At 41.9% G+C, this 25,195-nt stretch overlaps 1 protein-coding gene across 1 annotated transcript in view; it reads right to left on the minus strand.

Annotated features, from left to right (window-relative positions):
* The window catches only part of LOC128697319 (uncharacterized), a 188,479-nt gene extending 165,482 nt beyond the window's left edge, over positions 1-22,997 (minus strand). Inside the window, exons 1-2 of the mRNA XM_070104219.1 lie at positions 22,883-22,997; positions 1,189-1,404 (exon numbers count right to left, since the gene is read on the minus strand). Of these exons, the coding sequence (XP_069960320.1) occupies positions 1,189-1,191 (3 nt within the window). The 5' untranslated portion in view covers positions 1,192-1,404; positions 22,883-22,997. The remainder of the gene's footprint in view (positions 1-1,188; positions 1,405-22,882) is intronic.
* Positions 22,998-25,195: the final 2,198 nt, after the last annotated feature.

Raw genomic sequence — 25,195 nt, forward strand, 5'->3', positions numbered from 1 at the left:
ACATGAGTAAAGGCTTCACTTTGCAATCCCTACTAGCATTACAAAAAAAACATGAGAGTTAGCTTGTCTTTCATAGGCTTGTGTCCTAGGTGTGCTTTTTTCCTCCTGAGTAATATAGGTCCTGTTTGGATTTTCTTCCAGAACAGGCTTGCTTCATCACAATTGAACACTTTTTGGGGTTGGAATTTTTCAGCTTTTCCATGCCTTATCACACTGTGTATGCCAGTATGATTCTTAAATCTCTCAAACCAACCTTTGCTGACCTTAAATTCAACAATATGAGCACTAGTTCGAGGTATTTTTTCCTGTTCACTTGGGTGTTAGTCGACTGGTGTGGGTCGTATCCTGGTGGACAAGATTAAGGACCCCAATGGAAATAAGTTAGACAGTCCACGATGATGCACTGACTTTCTAGGGTTATCCTGGGTGGCTAACCCTCTGGGGTTAATTGTTTCTCAGTGATTGTTTCTCGTTAAGCCACATCAACAACACTCTCTCTACAAATTCGAGTAGCACAGCTGACGGTGGTGCAGCAGCAGCTGGCGATGGTACAGTAGCAGCTGACAATGGTGCAGCAGCAGCTGACAGTGGTGCAGCAGCAGCTGACAGTGGTGCAGCAACAGCTGATGGTGGCACAGGAGCAGCAGCTGACGGTGGTGTAGCAACAGATGACCATGGTACGATAGTATTTCAATAGCATTTCTCACCCTTTTTATCACAGGGTTGGCACTAGAAGCTTTCTTTGGGCCCGTGGTGGATTATTTAGCAGTTACAAGCACTAAAAACAATGGAATAATACAAAATATATTGCATGTATGCGTGAAACCATCCACCCTGGCTGGTAAACAATGGCACACTAGGTGAAGGCAGGACAGCTGAGGCACGCTCAGCTGGACAGACAGGCAGACACATTTGGGACGAATGCTGTTAGTCGAGTTTTTCATCGTTGGTCGGGCCAAAATTTTTATGCTAAAATGCTTTGTTGGGCGATTTTTTCGTTAGATGATGCCTTCATTGGTCGTGGGTCCACTGTATCATGTCAAATCAAAATATCATTATTATAAGAAATATTTATATCTAATGATTACCTTACAAATAAATGATGAGCAAAGGCAGGCATCAAGAGCTGGAGCTCTATCTTTTCAGATATAAATGAGTGAAAATATTCAAATATAAAAATTAACTTACCATCCTCAATGGCCCTTGAGTGAAACTTTGCTGTCGGTGGAACTGAGTGCGATGTGGTCAGTGGTCCAGCAGTGGGACTGGCCAAGATGTTGCCTGTGGTCAGTGGTCCAGCAGTAGAACTGACCAAGATGTTGCCTGTGGTCAGTGGCCCAGCAGTGGGACCGGGCAGCAAGTTGCTTGTGGTTGGTAATCAATGGGTACTGGATGTAATGCTCCCTGTGTTGGGATAAACATCTTTAATTGTACTTAATACAGACAATTATTTATTATAAATAAAGAAAGGTTAACCCTTAAACTGTCCAAATGTAGATCTACACTCACTCGCGTGGCGCTCTGAACATGGATCTATGTTCGATTTTACATGCTTTCTTGTGTAAAAAAAGGTAGATCTACGTTCGGAGTGCTACTCGAGTGAGCATAGATCTATGTTTGGACAGTTTAAGGGTTAATTTGCAGGTTTATGTTCCATGGGCATCATGAATTATGAATACCAAATTTTTCTCATTGCTACAACTGAATTTTTTCAGTTTCTAAATATGCTTCTCTTATTTACTGATTCTGCAGCTGTTGAACATAATTAAAGATTACACCACATACAGTGAGGTATGTTGTAACAAACAATTTATGCAACAAATATTTACATAAACATTAATTCTCTCCTCTGCCTCCTGTCCTGCAAGCTCAGCAACATGAAACTAGAATAAAATACAGTATTTTTTTATTATTTTTGTACTAATTTGTTTTATTACAAGTGTTAATGGTATTCTTTATTTCTAGAGTTTAGATGCACATTTATGCATTTTTCACAATTTTATATTATATTTTTCATTGTTATGTAGTTATATTATAGCATACCTCACTGTATATAGAATACAAGTACTATAAACAGAATTGTATATCAAGTACTATATACAGTAGGGCCCCGCTTTACAGTGTTTCATCTTATGGCATACTGCTAATACAGCAATGTCAAATTATGAAAAAAATTTGCTATATGGCAAGGGGTCTTCCAAATACAGAATGCCTCACCTGGTTTTTTACATTCTCTGTGACTACATCTGTTATGTCTGGGAACTTTCCAAAATTTCAAGTATTTTAAACCTTTCAGGGTTTCCGACGTACTAGTACGGCTTTCACACCAGGGTTATTCACGTACTAGAACGCCTAAACTCTAGCGCCTTCAAATCTAGTGAGAGAAAGCTGGTAGGCCTATATATGAAAGAATGGGTCTATGTGGTCAGTATGCACAGTACAAAAAAATCCTGCAGCACACAGTGCACAATGAGAAAAAACAAACTCCGACCGTGTTTTAGGATTAAAAGTGACTTTGCAGTGTATTATCATATGGTATTTATGGTGGTATTCTAGTTTTCCTGATCTCATTTTATAGAATGGAAGACATATCACAGAAACAGAGATGATTTTGATTGGTGTCATAATGAAAAGTACCTTGAAATTGAGCTCAAAATAGCAGAAACGTTCTATTTTTACCAAATTTCAAAAGTAAACAAATCATGTCAAGCGTCCAATACATGTCAACTGGCGAGTCTAATATTCTTTCACAAGTGCACTGATATTATTTATACCATTTCGACACCATTTCTACACTAATGCAGTAGTCTGCATAATAGTAAATCTTCTATTTTTTGTGAGAATAAAAATTCAAAATCAAAAGCAAAAGAGATGCAAGAAGGGCCTGGAGACATAACTAATTTTTATTATCACACTGGCCGATTCCCACCAAGGCAGGGTGGCCCGAAAAAGAAAAACTTTCACCATCATTCACTCCATCACTGTTTTGCCAGAAGGGTGCTTTACACTACAGTTTTTAAACTGCAACATTAACACCCCTCCTTCAGAGTGCAGGCACTGTACTTCCCATCTCCAGGACTCAAGTCCGGCCTGCCGGTTTCCCTGAATCCCTTCATAAATGTTACTTTGTTCACACTCCAACAGCACGTCAAGTATTAAAAACCATTTGTCTCCATTCACTCCTATCAAACACGCTCACGCATGCCTGCTGGAAGTCCAAGCCCCTCGCACACAAAACCTCCTTTACCCCCTCCCTCCAACCCTTCCTAGGCCGACCCCTACCCCGCCTTCCTTCCACTACAGACTGATACACTCTTGAAGTCATTCTGTTTCGCTCCATTCTCTCTACATGTCCGAACCACCTCAACAACCCTTCCTCAGCCCTCTGGACAACAGTTTTGGTAATCCCGCACCTCCTCCTAACTTCCAAACTACGAATTCTCTGCATTATATTCACACCACACATTGCCCTCAGACATGACATCTCCACTGCCTCCAGCCTTCTCCCCACTGCAACATTCATCACCCACGCTTCACACCCATATAAGAGCGTTGGTAAAACTATACTCTCATACATTCCCCTCTTTGCCTCCAAGGACAAAGTTCTTTGTCTCCACAGACTCCTAAGTGCACCACTCACTCTTTTTCCCTCATCAATTCTATGATTCACCTCATCTTTCATAGACCCATCCGCTGACACGTCCACTCCCAAATATCTGAATACGTTCACCTCCTCCATACTCTCTCCCTCCAATCTGATATTCAATCTTTCATCACCTAATCTTTTTGTTATCCTCAAAACCTGTTTGCACAGAACTGCTAAATGCCTCAAATGATGTAGTGGAAGTTTTAGCAGTAAAGGTCGAGAACCAAAACCTAGTCATTGTGGTAGTCTACAAGCCTCCGGATGCAACATCCCAGCAATTCCAGGAACAGCTGTTAAAAATTGACCACTGTCTGGAAAACCTTCCAGCTCCTGCACCCAACATCTTGCTCCTGGGGGATTTCAACTTAAGGCACCTAAAATGGAGGAATATAGCAAATAATATTGTTGCAGTAATGACACCAGGAGGCAGCTCTGATGAAAACTCACACTCACGCGAGCTTTTAAATCTCTGCACAAAATTCAATTTAAACCAGCAAATAATTGAGCCTACTAGACTGGAGAATACACTAGACCTCATCTTCACTAACAATGATGATCTGATAAGAAATGTCACCATATCAAAAACAATATACTCAGATCACAACATAATTGAGGTTCAGTCATGTATGCGCGGAGCCCAAGACCGACATAATGAGATTAGTCACGAGGGAGCATTCACCAAATTCAACTTCAATAACAAAAACATAAAGTGGGACCAAGTAAACCAAGTCCTAACCGATATAAGCTGGGAAGATATACTAAGCAACACAGACCCCAACTTATGCCTAGAACAGATTAACTCGGTGGCACTCGATGTATGCACAAGGCTTATTCCTCTAAGAAAAAGGAGGAGTAGATGTAAAATAGAAAGAGACAGGCGCTCCCTTTACAGGCTACGAAAAAGAATAACAGAGCGGCTAAAAGAGGTCAATATATCTGAAATGCGTAGGGAGACACTGGTCAGAGAAATAGCAAGCATCGAACTTAAGCTAAAAGAATCCTTTAGGAGTCAGGAATCGCGGGAAGAACTAAAAGCCATAAATGAAATCGAAAGAAACCCAAAGTATTTCTTCTCCTATGCCAAATCAAAATCGAGAACAACGTCCAGTATTGGGCCCCTACTTAAACAAGATGGGTCCTACACAGATGACAGCAAGGAAATGAGTGAGCTACTCAAGTCCCAATATGACTCAGTTTTTAGCAAGCCGCTAACCAGACTGAGAGTCGAAGATCAAAATGAATTTTTTATGAGAGAGCCACAAAATTTGATTAACACAAGCCTATCCGATGTTATCCTGACGCCAAATGACTTCGAACAGGCGATAAATGACATGCCCATTCACTCTGCCCCAGGGCCAGACTCATGGAACTCTGTGTTCATCAAGAACTGCAAGAAGCCCCTATCACGAGCCTTTTCCATCCTATGGAGAGGGAGCATGGACACGGGGGTCGTCCCACAGTTACTAAAAACAACAGACATAGCCCCACTCCACAAAGGGGGCAGTAAAGCAACAGCAAAAAACTACAGACCAATAGCACTAACATCCCATATCATAAAAATCTTTGAAAGGGTCCTAAGAAGCAAGATCACCACCCATCTAGAAACCCATCAGTTACACAACCCAGGGCAACATGGGTTTAGAACAGGTCGCTCCTGTCTGTCTCAACTATTGGATCACTACAACAAGGTCCTAAATGCACTAGAAGACAAAAAGAATGCAGATGTAATATATACAGACTTTGCAAAAGCCTTCGACAAGTGTGACCATGGCGTAATAGCGCACAAAATGCGTGCTAAAGGAATAACAGGAAAAGTCGGTCGATGGATCTATAATTTCCTCACTAACAGAACATAGAGAGTAGTCGTCAACAGAATAAAGTCCGAGGCAGCTACGGTGAAAAGCTCTGTTCCACAAGGCACAGTACTCGCTCCCATCTTGTTCCTCATCCTCATATCCGACATAGACAAGGATGTCAGCCACTGCACCGTGTCTTCCTTTGCAGATGACACCCGAATCTGCATGACAGTGTCTTCCATTGCAGACACTGCAAAGCTCCAGGTGGACATCAACCAAATCTTTCAGTGGGCTGCAGAAAACAATATGAAGTTCAACGATGAGAAATTTCAATTACTCAGATATGGTAAACATGAGGAAATTAAATCTTCATCAGAGTACAAAACAAATTCTGGCCACAAAATAGAGCGAAACACCAACGTCAAAGACCTGGGAGTGATCATGTCGGAGGATCTCACCTTCAAGGACCATAACATTGTATCAATCGCATCTGCTAGAAAAATGACAGGATGGATAATGAGAACCTTCAAAACTAGGGAGGCCAAGCCCATGATGACACTCTTCAGGTCACTTGTTCTATCTAGGCTGGAATATTGCTGCACACTAACAGCACCTTTCAAGGCAGGTGAAATTGCCGACCTAGAAAATGTACAGAGAACTTTCACGGCGCGCATAACGGAGATAAAACACCTCAATTATTGGGAGCGCTTGAGGTTCCTAAACCTGTATTCCCTGGAACGCAGGAGGGAGAGATACATGATTATATACACCTGGAAAATCCTAGAGGGACTAGTACCGAACTTGCACACGAAAATCACTCACTACGAAAGCAAAAGACTTGGCAGACGATGCACCATCCCCCCAATGAAAAGCAGGGGTGTCACTAGCACGTTAAGAGACCATACAATAAGTGTCAGGGGCCCGAGACTGTTCAACTGCCTCCCAGCACACATAAGGGGGATTACCAACAGACCCTTGGCAGTCTTCAAGCTGGCACTGGACAAGCACCTAAAGTTAGTTCCGGATCAGCCGGGCTGTGGCTCATACGTTGGTTTGCGTGCAGCCAGCAGCAACAGCCTGGTTGATCAGGCTCTGATCCACCAGGAGGCCTGGTCACAGACCGGGCCGCGGGGGCGTTGACCCCCGGAACTAGCTCCAGGTAAACTCCAGGTAAATAACCTTACTCTTTCCTGTATTCACCTTTAATTTTCTTCTTTTGCACACCCTACCAAATTCATCCACCAATCTCTGCAACTTCTCTTCAGAATCTCCCAAGAGCACAGTGTCATCAGCAAAGAGCAGCTGTGACAACTCCCACTTTGTGTGTGATTCTTTATCTTTTAACTCCACGCCTCTTGCCAAGACCCTCGCATTTACTTCTCTTACAACCCCATCTATAAATATATTAAACAACCACGGTGACATCACACATCCTTGTCTAAGGCCTACTTTTACTGGGAAAAAATTTCCCTCTTTCCTACATACTCTAACTTGAGCCTCACTATCCTCGTAAAAACTCTTCACTGCTTTCAGTAACCTACCTCCTACACCATACACTTGCAACATCTGCCACATTGCCCCCCTATCCACCCTGTCATACGCCTTTTCCAAATCCATAAATGCCACAAAGACCTCTTTAGCCTTATCTAAATACTGTTCACTTATATGTTTCACTGTAAACACCTGGTCCACACACCCCCTACCTTTCCTAAAGCCTCCTTGTTCATCTGCTATCCTATTCTCCGTCTTACTCTTAATTCTTTCAATTATAACTCTACCATACACTTTACCAGGTACACTCAACAGACTTATCCCCCTATAATTTTTGCACTCTCTTTTATCCCCTTTGCCTTTATACAAAGGAACTATGCATGCTCTCTGCCAATCCCTAGGTACCTTACCCTCTTCCATACATTTATTAAATAATTGCACCAACCACTCCAAAACTATATCCCCACCTGCTTTTAACATTTCTATCTTTATCCCATCAATCCCGGCTGCCTTACCCCCTTTCATTTTACCTACTGCCTCACGAACTTCCCCCACACTCACAACTGGCTCTTCCTCACTCCTACAAGATGTTATTCCTCCTTGCCCTATACACGAATGAACAGAGAAAATGTTATTTTAGTGTCAGGAATGTCTGTCTTGCTTTTTCTGGACCCTATTTGGAAATTGCCATCTTCTGAAATCTGTGTGTAATTGGCAAAATTGCCAATTTCTGACCACTTTATTGCATACTTGAAATCAGTAAATGGGTGGTTTCTTGTATTCATTCAATAGAAAAGATGGAGTTCTAGTGAAATAGATATGATTTTTGTCGACTAGTACACTGAAATTGGCCAAAAGCAGAGCTCAAAGTGGGCGAAATTGCCGATGGGTCAACTTCGTTGAGACTGCTAACTTCGCAAAAGCTTAATTCTGTAACTTTTCCATCAAATTTCATACTTTTGGTGTCATTATGATCGGGAAAATATTCTCTGTCATTTCATAAGAAAAAATAATTTTTTTTTCCAAAATATTATCAACCCTGAGAACAAGTTTAGGAGAGGGCCTCTCGACGTTTTAACGGGGCGTATTTTATATGTACTCTGATAATTATACTTATGTGTACCTGTACAGGTATCATCCGACTTACAACCGAGATCGGTTCCGGCAAACCGGTCGTAAGTCGAAATGGACGTGAGTTAAACCTTACTACTGAATATGAACATCATGGTTTTGTAATGACTTTATTTTATTGTTTTATTTTGGTATTTAATTTTTTACTTTACTTTTTATGTTGTTAGTACTGTATTTTATACTGAAAGGTTTAGGATAAACACTGTGTACAACACAAACAGTTTTTTATTTCCCAGAAATTTGGCATAGAAAACACGGTCATAAGTCAAATGGTCGTATGTTGAGCAGGTCGTAAGTCGGATGGTAGGTGTACCTAAATATATTTACACACTGTGCTGGTGTGCAGGTACACATTAAAATCACTAAGAGTCTCTCTACTCATGACGCCAATACTACATAATAATCACTCTTGGGCACATCAAATGTCTTATTTTACATTAATATTAACCTTTTCATTAATCCATCTATGATATTTTCCTCAGAATTATATAAGAAACACGTTTCACAGCATATAAACATTATACACACTTACAGAATAAAAATTGACGTATAAGATTTGTTTACAAAGCGGCTGTGTAGGTAGTGTCGGAAGAATTACGTTTTCTCTAGTCAAACACTGGGGGATAACTGTAGAAAAATATTAGTTTTGTATGCCTTCACTCTAAATATAGCAATTCACAACCCTTGTGGGTTTATTTTTTTTTATTATCACACTGGCCGATTCCCACCAAGGCAGGGTGGCCCGAAAAAGAAAAACTTTCACCATCATTCACTCCATCACTGTCTTGCCAGAAGGGTGCTTTACACTTCAGTTTTTAAACTGCAACATTAACACCCCTCCTTCAGAGTGCAGGCACTGTACTTCCCATCTCCAGGACTCAAGTCCGGCCTGCCGGTTTCCCTGAATCCCTTCATAAATGTTACTTTGCTCACACTCCAAAAGCACATCAAGTATTAAAAACCATTTGTCTCCATTCACTCCTATCAAACACGCTCACGCATGCCTGCTGGAAGTCCAAACCCCTCGCACACAAAACCTCCTTTACCCCCTCCCTCCAACCCTTCCTAGGCCGACCCCTACCCCGCCTTCCTTCCACTACAGACTGATACACTCTTGAAGTCATTCTGTTTCGCTCCATTCTCTCTACATGTCCGAACCACCTCAACAACCCTTCCTCAGCCCTCTGGACAACAGTTTTGGTAATCCCGCACCTCCTCCTAACTTCCAAACTACGAATTCTCTGCATTATATTCACACCACACATTGCCCTCAGACATGACATCTCCACTGCCTCCAGCCTTCTCCCCGCTGCAACATTCATCACCCACGCTTCACACCCATATAAGAGCGTTGGTAAAACTATACTCTCATACATTCCCCTCTTTGCCTCCAAGGACAAAGTTCTTTGTCTCCACAGACTCCTAAGTGCACCACTCACTCTTTTTCCCTCATCAATTCTATGATTCACCTCATCTTTCATAGACCCATCCGCTGACACGTCCACTCCCAAATATCTGAATACGTTCACCTCCTCCATACTCTCTCCCTCCAATCTGATATTCAATCTTTCATCACCTAATCTTTTTGTTATCCTCATAACCTTACTCTTTCCTGTATTCACCTTTAATTTTCTTCTTTTGCACACCCTACCAAATTCATCCACCAATCTCTGCAACTTCTCTTCATTATCTCCCAAGAGCACAGTGTCATCAGCAAAGAGCAGCTGTGACAACTCCCACTTTGTGTGTGATTCTTTATCTTTTAACTCCACGCCTCTTGCCAAGACCCTCGCATTTACTTCTCTTACAACCCCATCTATAAATATATTAAACAACCACGGTGACATCACACATCCTTGTCTAAGGCCTACTTTTACTGGGAAAAAATTTCCCTCTTTCCTACATACTCTAACTTGAGCCTCACTATCCTCGTAAAAACTCTTCACTGCTTTCAGTAACCTACCTCCTACACCATACACTTGCAACATCTGCCACATTGACCCCCTATCCACCCTGTCATACGCCTTTTCCAAATCCATAAATGCCACAAAGACCTCTTTAGCCTTATCTAAATACTGTTCACTTATATGTTTCACTGTAAACACCTGGTCCACACACCCCCTACCTTTCCTAAAGCCTCCTTGTTCATCTGCTATCCTATTCTCCGTCTTACTCTTAATTCTTTCAATTATAACCCTACCATACACTTTACCAGGTACACTCAACAGACTTATCCCCCTATAATTTTTGCACTCTCTTTTATCCCCTTTGCCTTTATACAAAGGAACTATGCATGCTCTCTGCCAATCCCTAGGTACCTTACCCTCTTCCATACATTTATTAAATAATTGCACCAACCACTCCAAAACTATATCCCCACCTGCTTTTAACATTTCTATCTTTATCCCATCAATCCCAGCTGCCTTACCCCCTTTCATTTTACCTACTGCCTCACGAACTTCCCCCACACTCACAACTAGCTCTTCCTCACTCCTACAAGATGTTATTCCTCCTTGCCCTATACACGAAATCACAGCTTCCCTATCTTCATCAACATTTAACAATTCCTCGAAATATTCCCTCCATCTTCCCAATACCTCTAACTCTCCATTTAATAACTCTCCTCTCCTATTTTTAACTGACAAATCCATTTGTTCTCTAGGCTTTCTTAACTTGTTAATCTCACTCCAAAACTTTTTCTTATTTTCAACAAAATTTGTTGATAACATCTCACCCACTCTCTCATTTGCTCTCTTTTTACATTGATTCACCACTCTCTTAACCTCTCTCTTTTTCTCCATATACTCTTCCCTCCTTGCATCACTTCTACTTTGTAAAAACTTCTCATATGCTAACTTTTTCTCCCTTACTACTCTCTTTACATCATCATTCCACCAATCGCTCCTCTTCCCTCCTGCACCCACTTTCCTGTAACCACAAACTTCTGCTGAACACTCTAACACTACATTTTTAAACCTACCCCATACCTCTTCGACCCCATTGCCTATGCTCTCATTAGCCCATCTATCCTCCAATAGCTGTTTATATCTTACCCTAACTGCCTCCTCTTTTAGTTTATAAACCTTCACCTCTCTCTTCCCTGATGCTTCTATTCTCCTTGTATCCCATCTACCTTTTACTCTCAGTGTAGCTACAACTAGAAAGTGATCTGATATATCTGTGGCCCCTCTATAAACATGTACATCCTGAAGTCTACTCAACAGTGAGTTTAGTGCTTTTTAATTATGATAATAGCAATATCTTCATTCACTCTAAAAATGGTGTGTTGCATGAGATTGGGAGTGTTGCTGTTTGTTTATTCTGAACTAACTTGTACAACTTGTACACAATGTAAGAGTATTTGTATTGTGAGGTAATTATTATTATTATAATAAAAAATATTTTGAGGTAAAAGTTTTACAAAGTCTTACAAAAGTATGTGAATGAACTAAAAGTAGACACATATTAATACGCATTTATTTTGCCTGACCATGTGATTGCCCACTACCTGTTCAGTTTGTGTTCTTACATTGTTGGAACTCTATCTCTTTCTCTCATTTACTCTTTCGCTGACTAATTGGCTCTCATTGACGATGACATCTAAGGTCAGCTGTGACAAAAAGAGGAGTCGTAAGCCTCTTGCTTTAAGTGCCAAGTTAGAGGATGATGGTGTGCCATTCTGATTTTATTCAATAAATACCCTGCCACTCACCTCTCACATTAATATTAATATTTTAAGGTAAGTAATAAGTGTACTCTGTGTGTATCTTACCTTTTATTGTGTTTTTAATGCCTATTTTTATTGTTAACTTAATATAAGTTAGTATAAACTTGTTGTCTGGCATTTATTGCATAATTTATATGTACTATGATAATAATACTTGTGGACCTATGTGGTAGCCGGGCAGAGGGACAACATTACGTTTTCTCTGGTCATGCAGCAGAGAAAACGTGTATGAATCTGTGTTTGGCCCAGCCACTCCCCCACTCCACTTTGTTTACAATTTTTGATATGAATTATTCATTACTTCTCCCTTCGTTTATGATGGCATCTAAAGGTAGTTAGAAATGATTAAATTCAGTGAACAAGGGATGTCAATGCTAATAATATGGCTCTGGGTCACAGTGTAGGTAACCAGTAGGTGTAGCCCAGGTGGGCTACACCTATCGGCTACCTACACTGACTTCCTACAAATAAATACTACTCACCTCTCTTCCTATATTAAGACTACACATATTTTAAGATAAATAATGAGTGTGCTGTATGTGTATTTTAACTCTCTGGGCTGTTTTATATGTTGTATATTAAGTATGAGATGGGGAGCCAGGGCTACTTACACCTGACTTCCTACAAATAAGTACTACTCACCTCTCGCCTTACATTAAGATTACAAATACTTTAAGATAAGTAATGAATGTACTGTGTATGTATTTTACTTTGTGTGTTGTTAATACCTAGTTCTATTACTAACTTAATATAATTTAGTGTAAACTTCTTGTCTGGCATTTATATGAATTTATAAATGGAAAAAATTGAGTTCTGCTTTCTGGCAATGTCTGCCCCATATAAGTGGGGCCTTACTGTACAATTTTAATGGTGGTATTAAATATGGAGTGTAAACAAAGAGCTTCAATTCTGCTGTTCATCTCAAGTAAACATCTGTATCTGATGAACCATCTTCCTGTGTCTGCCACACCATCTAAATCTGAGAAACCATCTACTTGTGTCTGCCACACCATCTATACCTGATGAACCATCTACCTGTGTCTGCCACACCATCTACAACTGATGAACCATCTACCTGTGTCTGCCACACTATCTACAACTGATGAACCATCTACCTGTGTCTGCCACACCATCTACAACTGATGAACCATCTACCCGTGTCTGCCACATCATCTACATTGTTACTGTAAAGTTCCTCTGAGTCACAATAAGCTATTCTACATCACCACTAAACCACACACCAATACTTTACTGTACATCTGTTACTTCATTTATCCACCGGAAAAGATAATAAAATTATCGTACTGTACTCTACTGCATTGTACTGTGTTAATACTTTTAGACTTTTCACTGTCCACACTCCCATAATTAATAATGCTCTCAGTGTCCACTTCTTTCTTTTAAGGAAAAAAAAATCTCCCAAAATGGAAGATAATTTCTACTGAAGGTAATGACTTGAAAAGCATGAAATTTGATGGAAAACTTAGAGTTTTACGCAGATGCAAAGTTTGTGAACCTGGTACAATTTGCACATTAGCAATTCACCCAACTTGAGTTCTAGTTTAAGACAATTCCACTCTTCCATTCAACCAAATTCAATATTACTAGTAAGTTTACTCAGGTATACACAAATAGTTACATAGATTATCAAATATAACAGTATATGTGTAGGGAACCTGGGATGACCCAAAAAAGTCAGTGTTTGAGCACAAAGAACTGCCATTCAACTATTACAACTACACTATAAAGTCCACAGAAATTGGTAATCTGGCCAAGTTTACACACAAATAAAAAATGACAATTTATAAACACAGTCCAAAATATTCAATGTAAATATTCTTGGCACTAAAACAAAATTTTCCCTGTTCATTATTCACATTCCCAGCACCATTCTTTATTAAACTTGCCTTCAATGTTAAATTCATAATCACACAAAAAATGAAGATTTACTCTATCTCTTGGATAACAAAATATAACCAGGAATTATTGGTCACAGTTTATGGCATCCCAATAATTGAATCAGAACTATTAAAACCCATAAAACAGAGCAGGGGGTTAGGGGGACCTTACCAGTCCTCAGAAAAATTGACAAAAATAGAATATTTTTGTCAATAGAATATTTTTGTCAATTTCAAGCTACTTCCATTCCTGAAAACAAGCTAGAAAGCTAGGTTGGACATGATGAACTCTAGCTTAAGTTCCCTCAAAGCCATCAACATCACTCACGAAATCATAATGACACGATTGCAAACATACCATACCACAGGTGGGTTTAGAACCTGCACCATACTAGCTGGAAATTTGTCTGTAAAAACTTGCATTTGTAGTCACAGTGGTGCCTATGCTAACCTTCCTATGGTGTACAAATATACCTAGTTGGATGACTCTTGTTGTCACTTGCTGGTCCAGTGGTGTGGAGTTTTATGACTCTCTGATCACGGGTTCTTAACCCGCTCATGGTATGGTTTCTTTGCAATTGTGTCATTGCGATTTCATGAGTCTCACCTTGTTCTCTGTTGCCAACTTCCCTCTAATTCTCACCTTGTACTCTGTTGCCAACTTCCCTCTAATCCTCACCTTGTTCTCTGTTGCCAACTTCCCTCTAATTCTCACCTTGTACTCTTTTGCCAACTTCCCTCTAATCCTCACCTTGTACTCATTTAAGATCTTCCTACAATAATAAAAGTGAATCATTCTTCTCTATCCCATCACATCTACAATAGGAAGTGCACCATAGAAACTAGCAGGGAAAACTTACTGGATACTTAACAAAACTATTAAAAACTGTAAGAATTTCACACCTCAAGAACCCAAGGAAACTGTTGTCCAGACTTGTTTGTATCAGCATGAACAAGAAATAAGATCACTCTGATCACTCACATCCCCATAGAACAGACTCTGCAATTTCTCAAGACTAATATTTTGCCACACATGAACCATCCTCTTCTATCCCTGAACTTCACACAACTAGTAGTTACGAGAAAGGTTCAATTTCTTCTCTTTCAATTTAGTATTCTCTCAAAAACAGAGCATAGCATTGTGATTACCCCATTGTGATCAGTATTTCAACTTTAACCTTGTTCTAGCCAAGGACTCTCAAGTAACAGCTATAACTAAACAAACTATAACCAGCAATAACTAAACCAACAAGAAACAACAAGAGCAGTGTAACCTCAACTGACCATATCTGGACTAACATAATAGCTCCTCTCAAAGCAGGGATAATCACAGACACTGCTACTAATCACTACCCCACCTTCCCCATAACCAACATATATAAGCTACCACTTGAAACTAATATGATCTCGTTTTGTTTCCACTCAGATATGGTAAACATGAGGAAATTAAATCTTCATCAGACTACAAAACAAATTCTGGCCACAAAATAGAGCGAAACACCAACGTCAAAGACCTGGGAGTGATCATGTCGGAGGATCTCATCTTCAAGGACCATAACATTGTATCAATCGCATCTGCTAGAAAAATGACAGGATGGATAATGAGAACCTTCAAAACTAGGGAGGCCAAGCCCATGATGACACTCTTCAGGTCACTTGTTCTATCTAGGCTGGAATATTGCTGCACACTAACAGCACCTTTCAAGGCAGGTGAAATTGCCGACCTAGAAAATGTACAGAGAACTTTCACGGCGCGCATAACGGAGATAAAACACCTCAATTACTGGGAGCGCTTGAGGTTCCTAAACCTGTATTCCCTGGAACACAGGAGGGAGAGATACATGATTATATACACCTGGAAAATCCTAGAGGGACTAGTACCGAACTTGCACACGAAAATCACTCACTACAAAAGCAAAAGACTTGGCAGACGATGCACCATCCCCCCAATGAAAAGCAGGGGTGTCACTAGCACGTTAAGAGACCATACAATAAGTGTCAGGGGCCCGAGACTGTTCAACTGCCTCCCAGCACACATAAGGGGGATTACCAACAGACCCCTGGCAGTCTTCAAGCTGGCACTGGACAAGCACCTAAAGTCAGTTCCTGATCAGCCGGGCTGTGGCTCGTACGTTGGTTTGCGTGCAGCCAGCAGCAACAGCCTGGTTGATCAGGCTCTGATCCACCAGGAGGCCTGGTCACAGACTGGGCCGCGGGGGCATTGACCCCCAGAACTCTCTCCAGGTAAACTCCAGGTAATAACTTCACTACAGCAGTAAGTTACATTAACTGGCACACACATACATTACTGGTGACAAGAGCACTGGTGATTCTTCTCCAAAAAAAAAAAAATACAAAGCCTTTACAGTAGACATTAACCCATTAAAATTAAGCAGATCACAGTAAAGACTGGGTAACCCCTGGGTAATAAATAGTATCCTCAAGTCCATTCATAAAAATATAACTATGAAAAACAGTACGAATTGGGCTTAATAACTAAAGAACAAACCAAACACTATGCATCAGTATTACCAAACTAATAAGGAAGTCTAAACAGCTCTATTGTGCTAGAAGGTTAATGAAATGAGAAGTGATGTGAAGAACATCTAGAACACACTTCCACAAATCCTCTGTTCTAGAAAAAACACCAAAACCAGAGATACTGGCCTAACCAAACTCAATGAACCATACATGTATGCGTGGAGCCCCAGACCGACAAAATGAGACTAGTCACGAGGGAGCATTCACCAAATTCAACTTCAATAACAAAAACATAAAGTGGGACCAAGTAAACCAAGTCCTAACCGATATAAGCTGGGAAGATATACTAAGCAACACAGACCCAAACTTATGCCTAGAACAGATTAACTCGGTGGCACTCAATGTATGCACAAGGCTTATTCCTCTAAGAAAAAGGAGGAGTAGATGTAAAATAGAAAGAGACAGGCGCTCCCTTTACAGGCGACGGAAAAGAATAACAGAGCGGCTAAAAGAGGTCAATATATCTGAAATGCGCAGGGAGACACTGGTCAGAGAAATAGCAAGCATCGAACTTAAGCTAAAAGAATCCTTTAGGAGTCAGGAATCGCGGGAAGAACTAAAAGCCATAAATGAAATCGAAAGAAACCCAAAGTATTTCTTCTCCTATGCCAAATCAAAATCGAGAACAACGTCCAGTATTGGGCCCCTACTTAAACAAGATGGGTCCTACACAGATGACAGCAAGGAAATGAGTGAGCTACTCAAGTCCCAATATGACTCAGTTTTTAGCAAGCCGCTAACCAGACTGAGAGTCGAAGACCAAAATGAATTTTTTATGAGAGAGCCACAAAATTTGACTAACACAAGCCTATCCGATGTTATCCTGACGCCAAATGACTTCGAACAGGCGATAAATGACATGCCCATGCACTCTGCCCCAGGGCCAGACTCATGGAACTCTGTGTTCATCAAGAACTGCAAGAAGCCTCTATCACGAGCCTTTTCCATCCTATGGAGAGGGAGCATGGACACGGGGGTCGTCCCTCAGTTACTGAAAACAACAGACATAGCCCCACTCCACAAAGGGGGCAGTAAAGCAACAGCAAAGAACTACAGACCAATAGCACTAACATCCCATATCATAAAAATCTTTGAAAGGGTCCTAAGAAGCAAGATCACCACCCATCTAGAAACCCATCAGTTACACAACCCAGGGCAACATGGGTTTAGAACAGGTCGCTCCTGTCTGTCTCAACTACTGGATCACTACGACAAGGTCCTAAATGCACTAGAAGACAAAAAGAATGCAGATGTAATATATACAGACTTTGCAAAAGCCTTCGACAAGTGTGACCATGGCGTAATAGCGCACAAAATGCGCGCTAAAGGAATAACAGGAAAAGTCGGTCGATGGATCTATAATTTCCTCACTAACAGAACACAGAGAGTAGTCGTCAACAGAGTAAAGTCCGAGGCAGCTACGGTGAAAAGCTCTGTTCCACAAGGCACAGTACTAGCTCCCATCTTGTTCCTCATCCTCATATCCGACATAGACAAGGATGTCAGCCACAGCACCGTGTCTTCCTTTGCAGATGACACCCGAATCTGCATGACAGTGTCTTCCATTGCAGACACTGCAAGGCTCCAGGCGGACATCAACCAAATCTTTCAGTGGGCTGCAGAAAACAATATGAAGTTCAACGATGAGAAATTTCAATTACTCAGATATGGTAAACATGAGGAAATTAAATCTTCATCAGAGTACAAAACAAATTCTGGCCACAAAATAGAGCGAAACACCAACGTCAAAGACCTAGGAGTGATTATGTCGGAGGATCTCACCTTCAAGGACCATAACATTGTATCAATCGCATCTGCTAGAAAAATGACAGGATGGATAATGAGAACCTTCAAAACTAGGGAGGCCAAGCCCATGATGACACTCTTCAGGTCACTTGTTCTATCTAGGCTGGAATATTGCTGCACTCTAACAGCACCTTTCAAGGCAGGTGAAATTGCCGACCTAGAAAATGTACAGAGAACTTTCACGGCGCGCATAACGGAGATAAAACACCTCAATTACTGGGAGCGCTTGAGGTTTCTAAACCTGTATTCCCTGGAACGCAGGAGGGAGAGATACATGATTATATACACCTGGAAAATCCTAGAGGGACTAGTACCAAACTTGCACACGAAAATCACTCACTACGAAAGCAAAAGACTTGGCAGACGATGCACCATCCCCCCAATGAAAAGCAGGGGTGTCACTAGCACGTTAAGAGACCATACAATAAGTGTCAGGGGCCCGAGACTGTTCAACTGCCTCCCAGCACACATAAGGGGGATTACCAACAGACCCCTGGCAGTCTTCAAGCTGGCACTGGACAAGCACCTAAAGTCAGTTCCTGATCAGCCGGGCTGTGGCTCGTACGTTGGTTTGCGTGCAGCCAGCAGCAACAGCCTGGTTGATCAGGCGCTGATCCACCAGGAGGCCTGGTCACAGACCGGGCCGCGGGGGCGTTGACCCCCGAAACTCTCTCCAGGTAAACTCCAGGTAAACCTACCGAGACAGCCAATATATTAGATGATTTCTTCTCTACCAGTCTTCGACCAAGTGACTACCTTGTTGGATGTTTTCTGAACTCCCTCTACCTTATTCCAGCTGATCCATCTGAGATATCTTTGATAATAAACTCACTGAAAAATAAATAAGGAATCTTAGCACAAATACCACCACTACTGATCAAAATAACAGCTAATGTGCTTTCATCCACCATTGCAACAGTGGTCAACAAATCATCAGAAACTAACACAATCCCACTAATACTTAAAACATGGGTTACCTCAACACACAAAGGAGGAGACCCACCCAACATAAATAATTACAAACCTACATCTAACCTGCTATTGTTATTCAAAATCTTCGAAAAATTAATCCACAAGTGAATACTCTTTACTATCATCATGCAACATACTCAACCCCTGCCAATTGGGATTCAAACCATGTAAAAGCACAAACCATGCAATTATAAAAATGCTAGACATCATAATGCAGTGCTTGAGAACAATGAATATCCACTGGGCCTCTTTGATTGATTGGGGTCCTTTTACCTTATTATTATAATATAAAGGTTATAATATCTTATTATTATTCTATAATGGAGATAACATCTTATTATCATACTAAAAAGACTATCTACAATACGAGGGTCATTACTAGGAATAAGGTAAATTTACATGTGTGTTAGCTAAAAAATAGAAAATCATTCCCCTCCCTTTCTGTAGCTACATTCATCAGACACCTTTTGGCACTCTTCTTGAACTGGTTCATGTTATGACTGGCTTTGACATGTGCGGGCAGTCTGTTATATTCCTTTATTGCTGTACAATAAAAGGTGTTTGAAGCCTGGCCACTGACTGTGGGTACTACAAAGTTGTGTTCTCTCCCCCTAGTACTATGATTGTTCTCTCCCCCTAGTACTATGATTGTTCTCTCCCCCTAGTACTATGATTGTTCTCTCCCCCTATTACTATGATTGTTCTCTCCCCCTAGTACTATGATTGTTCTCTCCCCCTAGTACTATGATTGTTCTCTTCCCCTAGTACTATGATTGTTCTCTCCCCTAGTACTATGATTGTTCTCTCCCCCTAGTACTATGATTGTTCTCTCCCCCTAGTACTATGATTGTTCTCTCCCCCTATTACTATGATTGTTCTCTCCCCCTAGTACTATGATTGTTCTCTCCCCCTAGTACTATGATTGTTCTCTTCCCCTAGTACTATGATTGTTCTCTCCCCTAGTACTATGATTGTTCTCTCCCCTAGTACTATAGTACTATGATTGTTCTCTCCCCCTAGTACTATGATTGCTTTGGTTCCCAACCTTGACAAAACTGACAGCAAGATATTCTGGACAATGTTTGTGAGCAATTTTATAAACATGATTTAGCTTCAGTTGTTTTACTCTGTCTTCAACATTCAACATATCCAACTGCTGTAATTCATCCTGGCCTACATGTTCTCTTGGTCCAAGGTCCAGGATGAGTCTTACTATCTCTCTGAAGTGTTCCATCCCTCTGAAGTGCTCCATCCCTCTGAAGTGTTCCATCCCTATGAAGTGCTCCATCCCTCTGAAGTGCTCCATCCCTCTGAAGTGCTCCATCCCTCTGAAGTGTTCCATCCCTCTGAAGTGCTCCATCCCTCTGAAGTGCTCCATCCCTATGAAGTGTTCCATCCCTCTGAAGTGCTCCATCCCTCTGAAGTGCTCCATCCCTCTGAAGTGCTCCATCCCTCTGAAGTGCTCCATCCCTCTGAAGTGCTCCATCCCTCTGAAGTGTTCCATCCCTCTGAAGTGCTCAATCCCTCTGAAGTGTTCCATCCCTCTGAAGTGCTCCATCCCTCTGGTGCTCCATCCCTCTGAAGTGCTCCATCTCTCTGAAGTGTTCCATCCCTCTGAAGTGCTCCATCCCTCTGAAGTGCTCCATCCCTCTGAAGTGCTCTATCCCTCTGAAGTGCTCCATCCCTCTGAAGTGTTCCATCCCTCTGAAGTGCTCCATCCCTCTGAAGTGCTCCATCCCTCTGAAGTGCTCCATCCCTCTGAAGTGCTCCATCCCTCTGAAGTGCTCCATCCCTCTGAAGTGTTCCATCCCTCTGAAGTGTTCCATCCCTCTGAAGTGCTCCATCCCTCTGAAGTGCTCCATCCCTCTGAAGTGCTCTATCCCTCTGAAGTGCTCCATCCCTCTGAAGTGTTCCATCCCTCTGAAGTGTTCCATCCCTCTGAAGTGCTCCATCCCTCTGAAGTGCTCCATCCCTCTGAAGTGCTCTATCCCTCTGAAGTGCTCCATCCCTCTGAAGTGTTCCATCCCTCTGAAGTGCTCCATCCCTCTGAAGTGCTCCATCCCTCTGAAGTGTTCCATCCCTCTGAAGTGCTCCATTCCTCTGAAGTGCTCCATCCCTCTGAAGTGCTCCATCCCTCTGAAGTGCTCCATCCCTCTGAAGTGTTCCATCCCTCTGAAGTGCTCCATCCCTATGAAGTGCTCCATCCCTCTGAAGTGCTCCATCCCTCTGAAGTGCTCCATCCCTCTGAAGTGCTCCATCTCTCTGAAGTGTTCCATCCCTCTGAAGTGCTCCATCCCTCTGAAGTGCTCCATCCCTCTGAAGTGCTCCATCCCTCTGAAGTGCTCTATCCCTCTGAAGTGCTAAATCCCTCTGAAGTGTTCCATCCCTCTTAAGTGCTCCATCCCTCTGAAGTGTTCCATCCCCCTGAAATGCTCCATCCCTCTGAAGTGCTCCATCCCTCTGAAGTGCTCCATCCCTCTGAAGTGTTCCATCCCTCTGAAGTGCTCCATCCCTATGAAGTGTTCCATCCCTCTGAAGTGCTCCATCCCTCTGAAGTGCTCTATCCCTCTGAAGTGCTAAATCCCTCTGAAGTGTTCCATCCCTCTGAAGTGTTCCATCCCTCTGAAGTGTTCCATCCCTCTGAAGTCCTCCATCCCTCTGAAGTGTTCCATCCCTCTGAAGTGCTCCATCCCTCTGAAGTGCTCCATCCCTCTGAAGTGTTCCATCCCTCTGAAGTGCTCCATCCCTCTGAAGTGCTCCATCCCTCTGAAGTGTTCCATCCCTCTGAAGTGTTCCATCCCCCTGAAATGCTCCATCCCTCTGAAGTGCTCCATCCTGCTGAAGAGCTCCATCCCTCTGAAGTGCTCCATCCCTCTGAAGTGTTCCATCCCTCTGAAGTGCTCCATCCCTCTGAAGTGTTCCATCCCTCTGAAGTGCTCCATCCCTCTGAAGTGCTCCATCCCTCTGAAGTGCTCCATCCCTCTGAAGTGTTCCATCCCTCTGAAGTGTTCCATCCCTCTGAAGTGCTCCATCCCTCTGAAGTGTTCCATCCCTCTGAAGTGCTCCATCCCTATGAAGTGTTCCATCCCTCTGAAGTGCTCCATCCCTCTGAAGTGCTCCATCCCTCTGAAGTGTTCCATCCCTCTGAAGTGCTCCATCCCTCTGAAGTGCTCCATCCCTCTGAAGTGCTCCATCCCTCTGAAGTGCTCCATCCCTCTGAAGTGTTCCATCCCTCTGAAGTGTTCCATCCCTCTGAAGTGTTCCATCCCTGTGAAGTGTTCCATCCCTCTGAAGTGTTCTATCCCTCTGAAGTGCTCCATCCCTCTGAAGTGCTCCATCCCTCTGAAGTGTTCCATCCCTCTGAAGTGCTCCATCCCTCTGAAGTGCTCCATCCCTCTGAAGTGCTCCATCCCTCTGAAGTGCTCCATCCCTCTGAAGTGCTCCATCCCTCTGAAGTGCTCCATCCCTCTGAAGTGCTCCATCACTCTGAAGTGCTCCATCACTCTGAAGTGTTCCATCCCTCTGAAGTGTTCCATCCCTCTGAAGTGCTCCATCCCTCTGAAGTGCTCCATCCTGACTGACTTTGGTCAGTTACTGGGTTGTGAAGGACCTGCCTAGTATGGGCCAACAGACCTACTGCAGTGTTCCTTCTTTCTTATGTAAATAAGTCAGTGAGTGTTATGTGTTATCCTGGGTAATGTACACATATGTTGCTATGTATGATAATGTAAGTGTATATATGTGTACCTGAATAAAAACTTACTACGAAGTGTTAAGTGCTATTATAACACAAATTCAATAACACACTTATAAAATAGTAAATAAAACCAGACTTAAATCTTACAAATCTGAGAGAACAATAAACCTTACTTACACCTCTGTCACTCTCAAGTGTCCGTCTAATACCTGTCCAACACTCCGTCTAATACCTGTCCAACACTCCGTCTAATACCTACCCAACACTCCGTCTAATACCTGTCCAACACTCCGTCTAATACACGTGCAGTTCAAACTTGTTGTTGTTGTTGTTGGGTTGTTAAGGGCGACTCTCAGTTACACTTTATCCAGCTCAACTTCCCGATGAAGATAAATAGTTTAAAATAGACACAAACTCATATGTGTGTGTGTGTGTGTGTGTGTGTGTGTGTGTGTGTGTGTGTGTGTGTGTGTGTGTGTGTGTGTGTGTGTGTGTGTGTGTGTGTGTGTGTGTGTGACTCAACAATCAATAATTGCACCAATAACTCACTACAGTTGTGACCGGGTGTGGAAGTGTGAATTGCTCATTACACTATAATTTGTTCATGATTGTAGCCATGTATAAACGTAAGTAACCATTCTTACAGAATTCATTACCTTTGTAACTTGTGAGTTCATTACCTTTGTACCTAGTTCAGCTATCAAAACATGGGGGCCCAGTCCCTGGACACATTACGTACCTCTGTAATCTGTAAATACCTTTGCAACTTGTCATGATTGTGACCAGACCTACCTGGAGTTCATTACCTTTGTAAATTGTGACTTCATTACCTTTGTAAATTGTGAGTTCATTACCTTTATAACTTGCTCAGCTATCAAAATTTTGAGGCCCAATCTCTGGACCCATTATGTACCTCTGTAATCTTTTGACTACCGCCCACAGGATGGGTATGGGGTGCATAATAAAGATATTAAACTAACTCATAATAATTCAGTGTTTTATTGACTATATTTCTGGCACACAGTGAGTGTTATCTAGTAACAAAAAAGATCTACCTGAGCAGAGGCTACTTGGTTATATATAACGAGAATAGTGACGGAATGGGCAAGTAGGTTTGTTGCTGTGTAGGATAATGATGAAGTTAAGAACATAAGAACATAAGAACGAAGGAACACTGCAGAAGGCCTACTGGCCCATGCGAGGCAGGTCCAAGTCTCCTACCGGCTTAAGCTAATGCACCCAACCTAGTCAGGTCAGGTCACATTGACTTAAGGGAGGAACACGGCAACCGACCTGGTAGCACAAGCTATCAGGTCTAACTCACACCCACCCACATCTACTCATGTATTTATCCAACCTATTTTTAAAGCTACACAACGTTCTGACCTCTATAACGGTACTTGGGAGTTTGTTCCACTCATCCACAACTCTATTACCAAACCAGTACTTTCCTATATCCCTCCTGAATCTGAATTTTTCCAACTTAAAACCATTGCTGCGAGTCCTGTCTAGGCTAGATATTTTCAGCACACTATTTACATCCCCTTTATTTATTCCTGTCTTCCACTTATACACCTCAATCATATCCCCCCTAATTCTACGTCTTTCTAGAGAGTGCAGTTTCAGTGCCCTTAGTCTATCCTCATAGGGAAGGTTTCTGATACATGGGATCATCTTTGTCATCCTCCTTTGTACATTTTCCAGAGAATTTATATCCATTCTGTAATACGGTGACCAAAACTGTGCAGCATAATCTAAATGAGGCCTAACCAAGGATGTATAGAGTTGAAGAACAACCTGAGGACTCCTATTATTTATGCTTCTTGATATGAAGCCAAGGATTCTATTAGCTTTATTGCGAACACTTATGCACTGTTGTCTTGGTTTCAGATTACTGCTAACCAGAACTCCTAAATCTTTTTCGCAATCCGTAATATTAAGATCTACATTATTTAGTTTATATGTGGCATGGTTATTGTCCTGTCCAATATTTAGAACTTTGCATTTGTCTATATTAAACTGCATCTGCCACTTCTCCGACCACTGCATCAGTCTATTCAAATCTTCCTGGAGTGCTCGAATGTCCTCGTCAGAATGAATTCGACGGCCTATTTTGGTGTCATCGGCAAACTTGCCGATGTCGCTCTTTATGCCCTCATCTATGTCGTTTATGTAGATTGTGAACAGCAGGGGGCCCAACACTGACCCCTGTGGAACACCGCTCGTGACGCTTCCCCACTCTGATTTCTCCCCATTTATGCAAACTCTCTGCTGCCTATTTGTCAACCATGCCTCTATCCAGGAAAAAATTTCTCCTCCTATTCCATGTGCTTTAATTTTCCTCAATAGTCTCTGATGTGGGACCCTGTCAAAAGCCTTACTGAAGTCCATATACACAATATCATATTCATTACCATGATCTACCTCCTCAAATACCTTAGTGAAAAAAGTTAATAAATTCGTAAGGCAGGAACGCCCCTTTGTAAAACC

This window comes from Cherax quadricarinatus, chromosome 89 (genome assembly GCF_038502225.1).
Source record: "Cherax quadricarinatus isolate ZL_2023a chromosome 89, ASM3850222v1, whole genome shotgun sequence".
NCBI lineage: Eukaryota > Metazoa > Arthropoda > Malacostraca > Decapoda > Parastacidae > Cherax > Cherax quadricarinatus.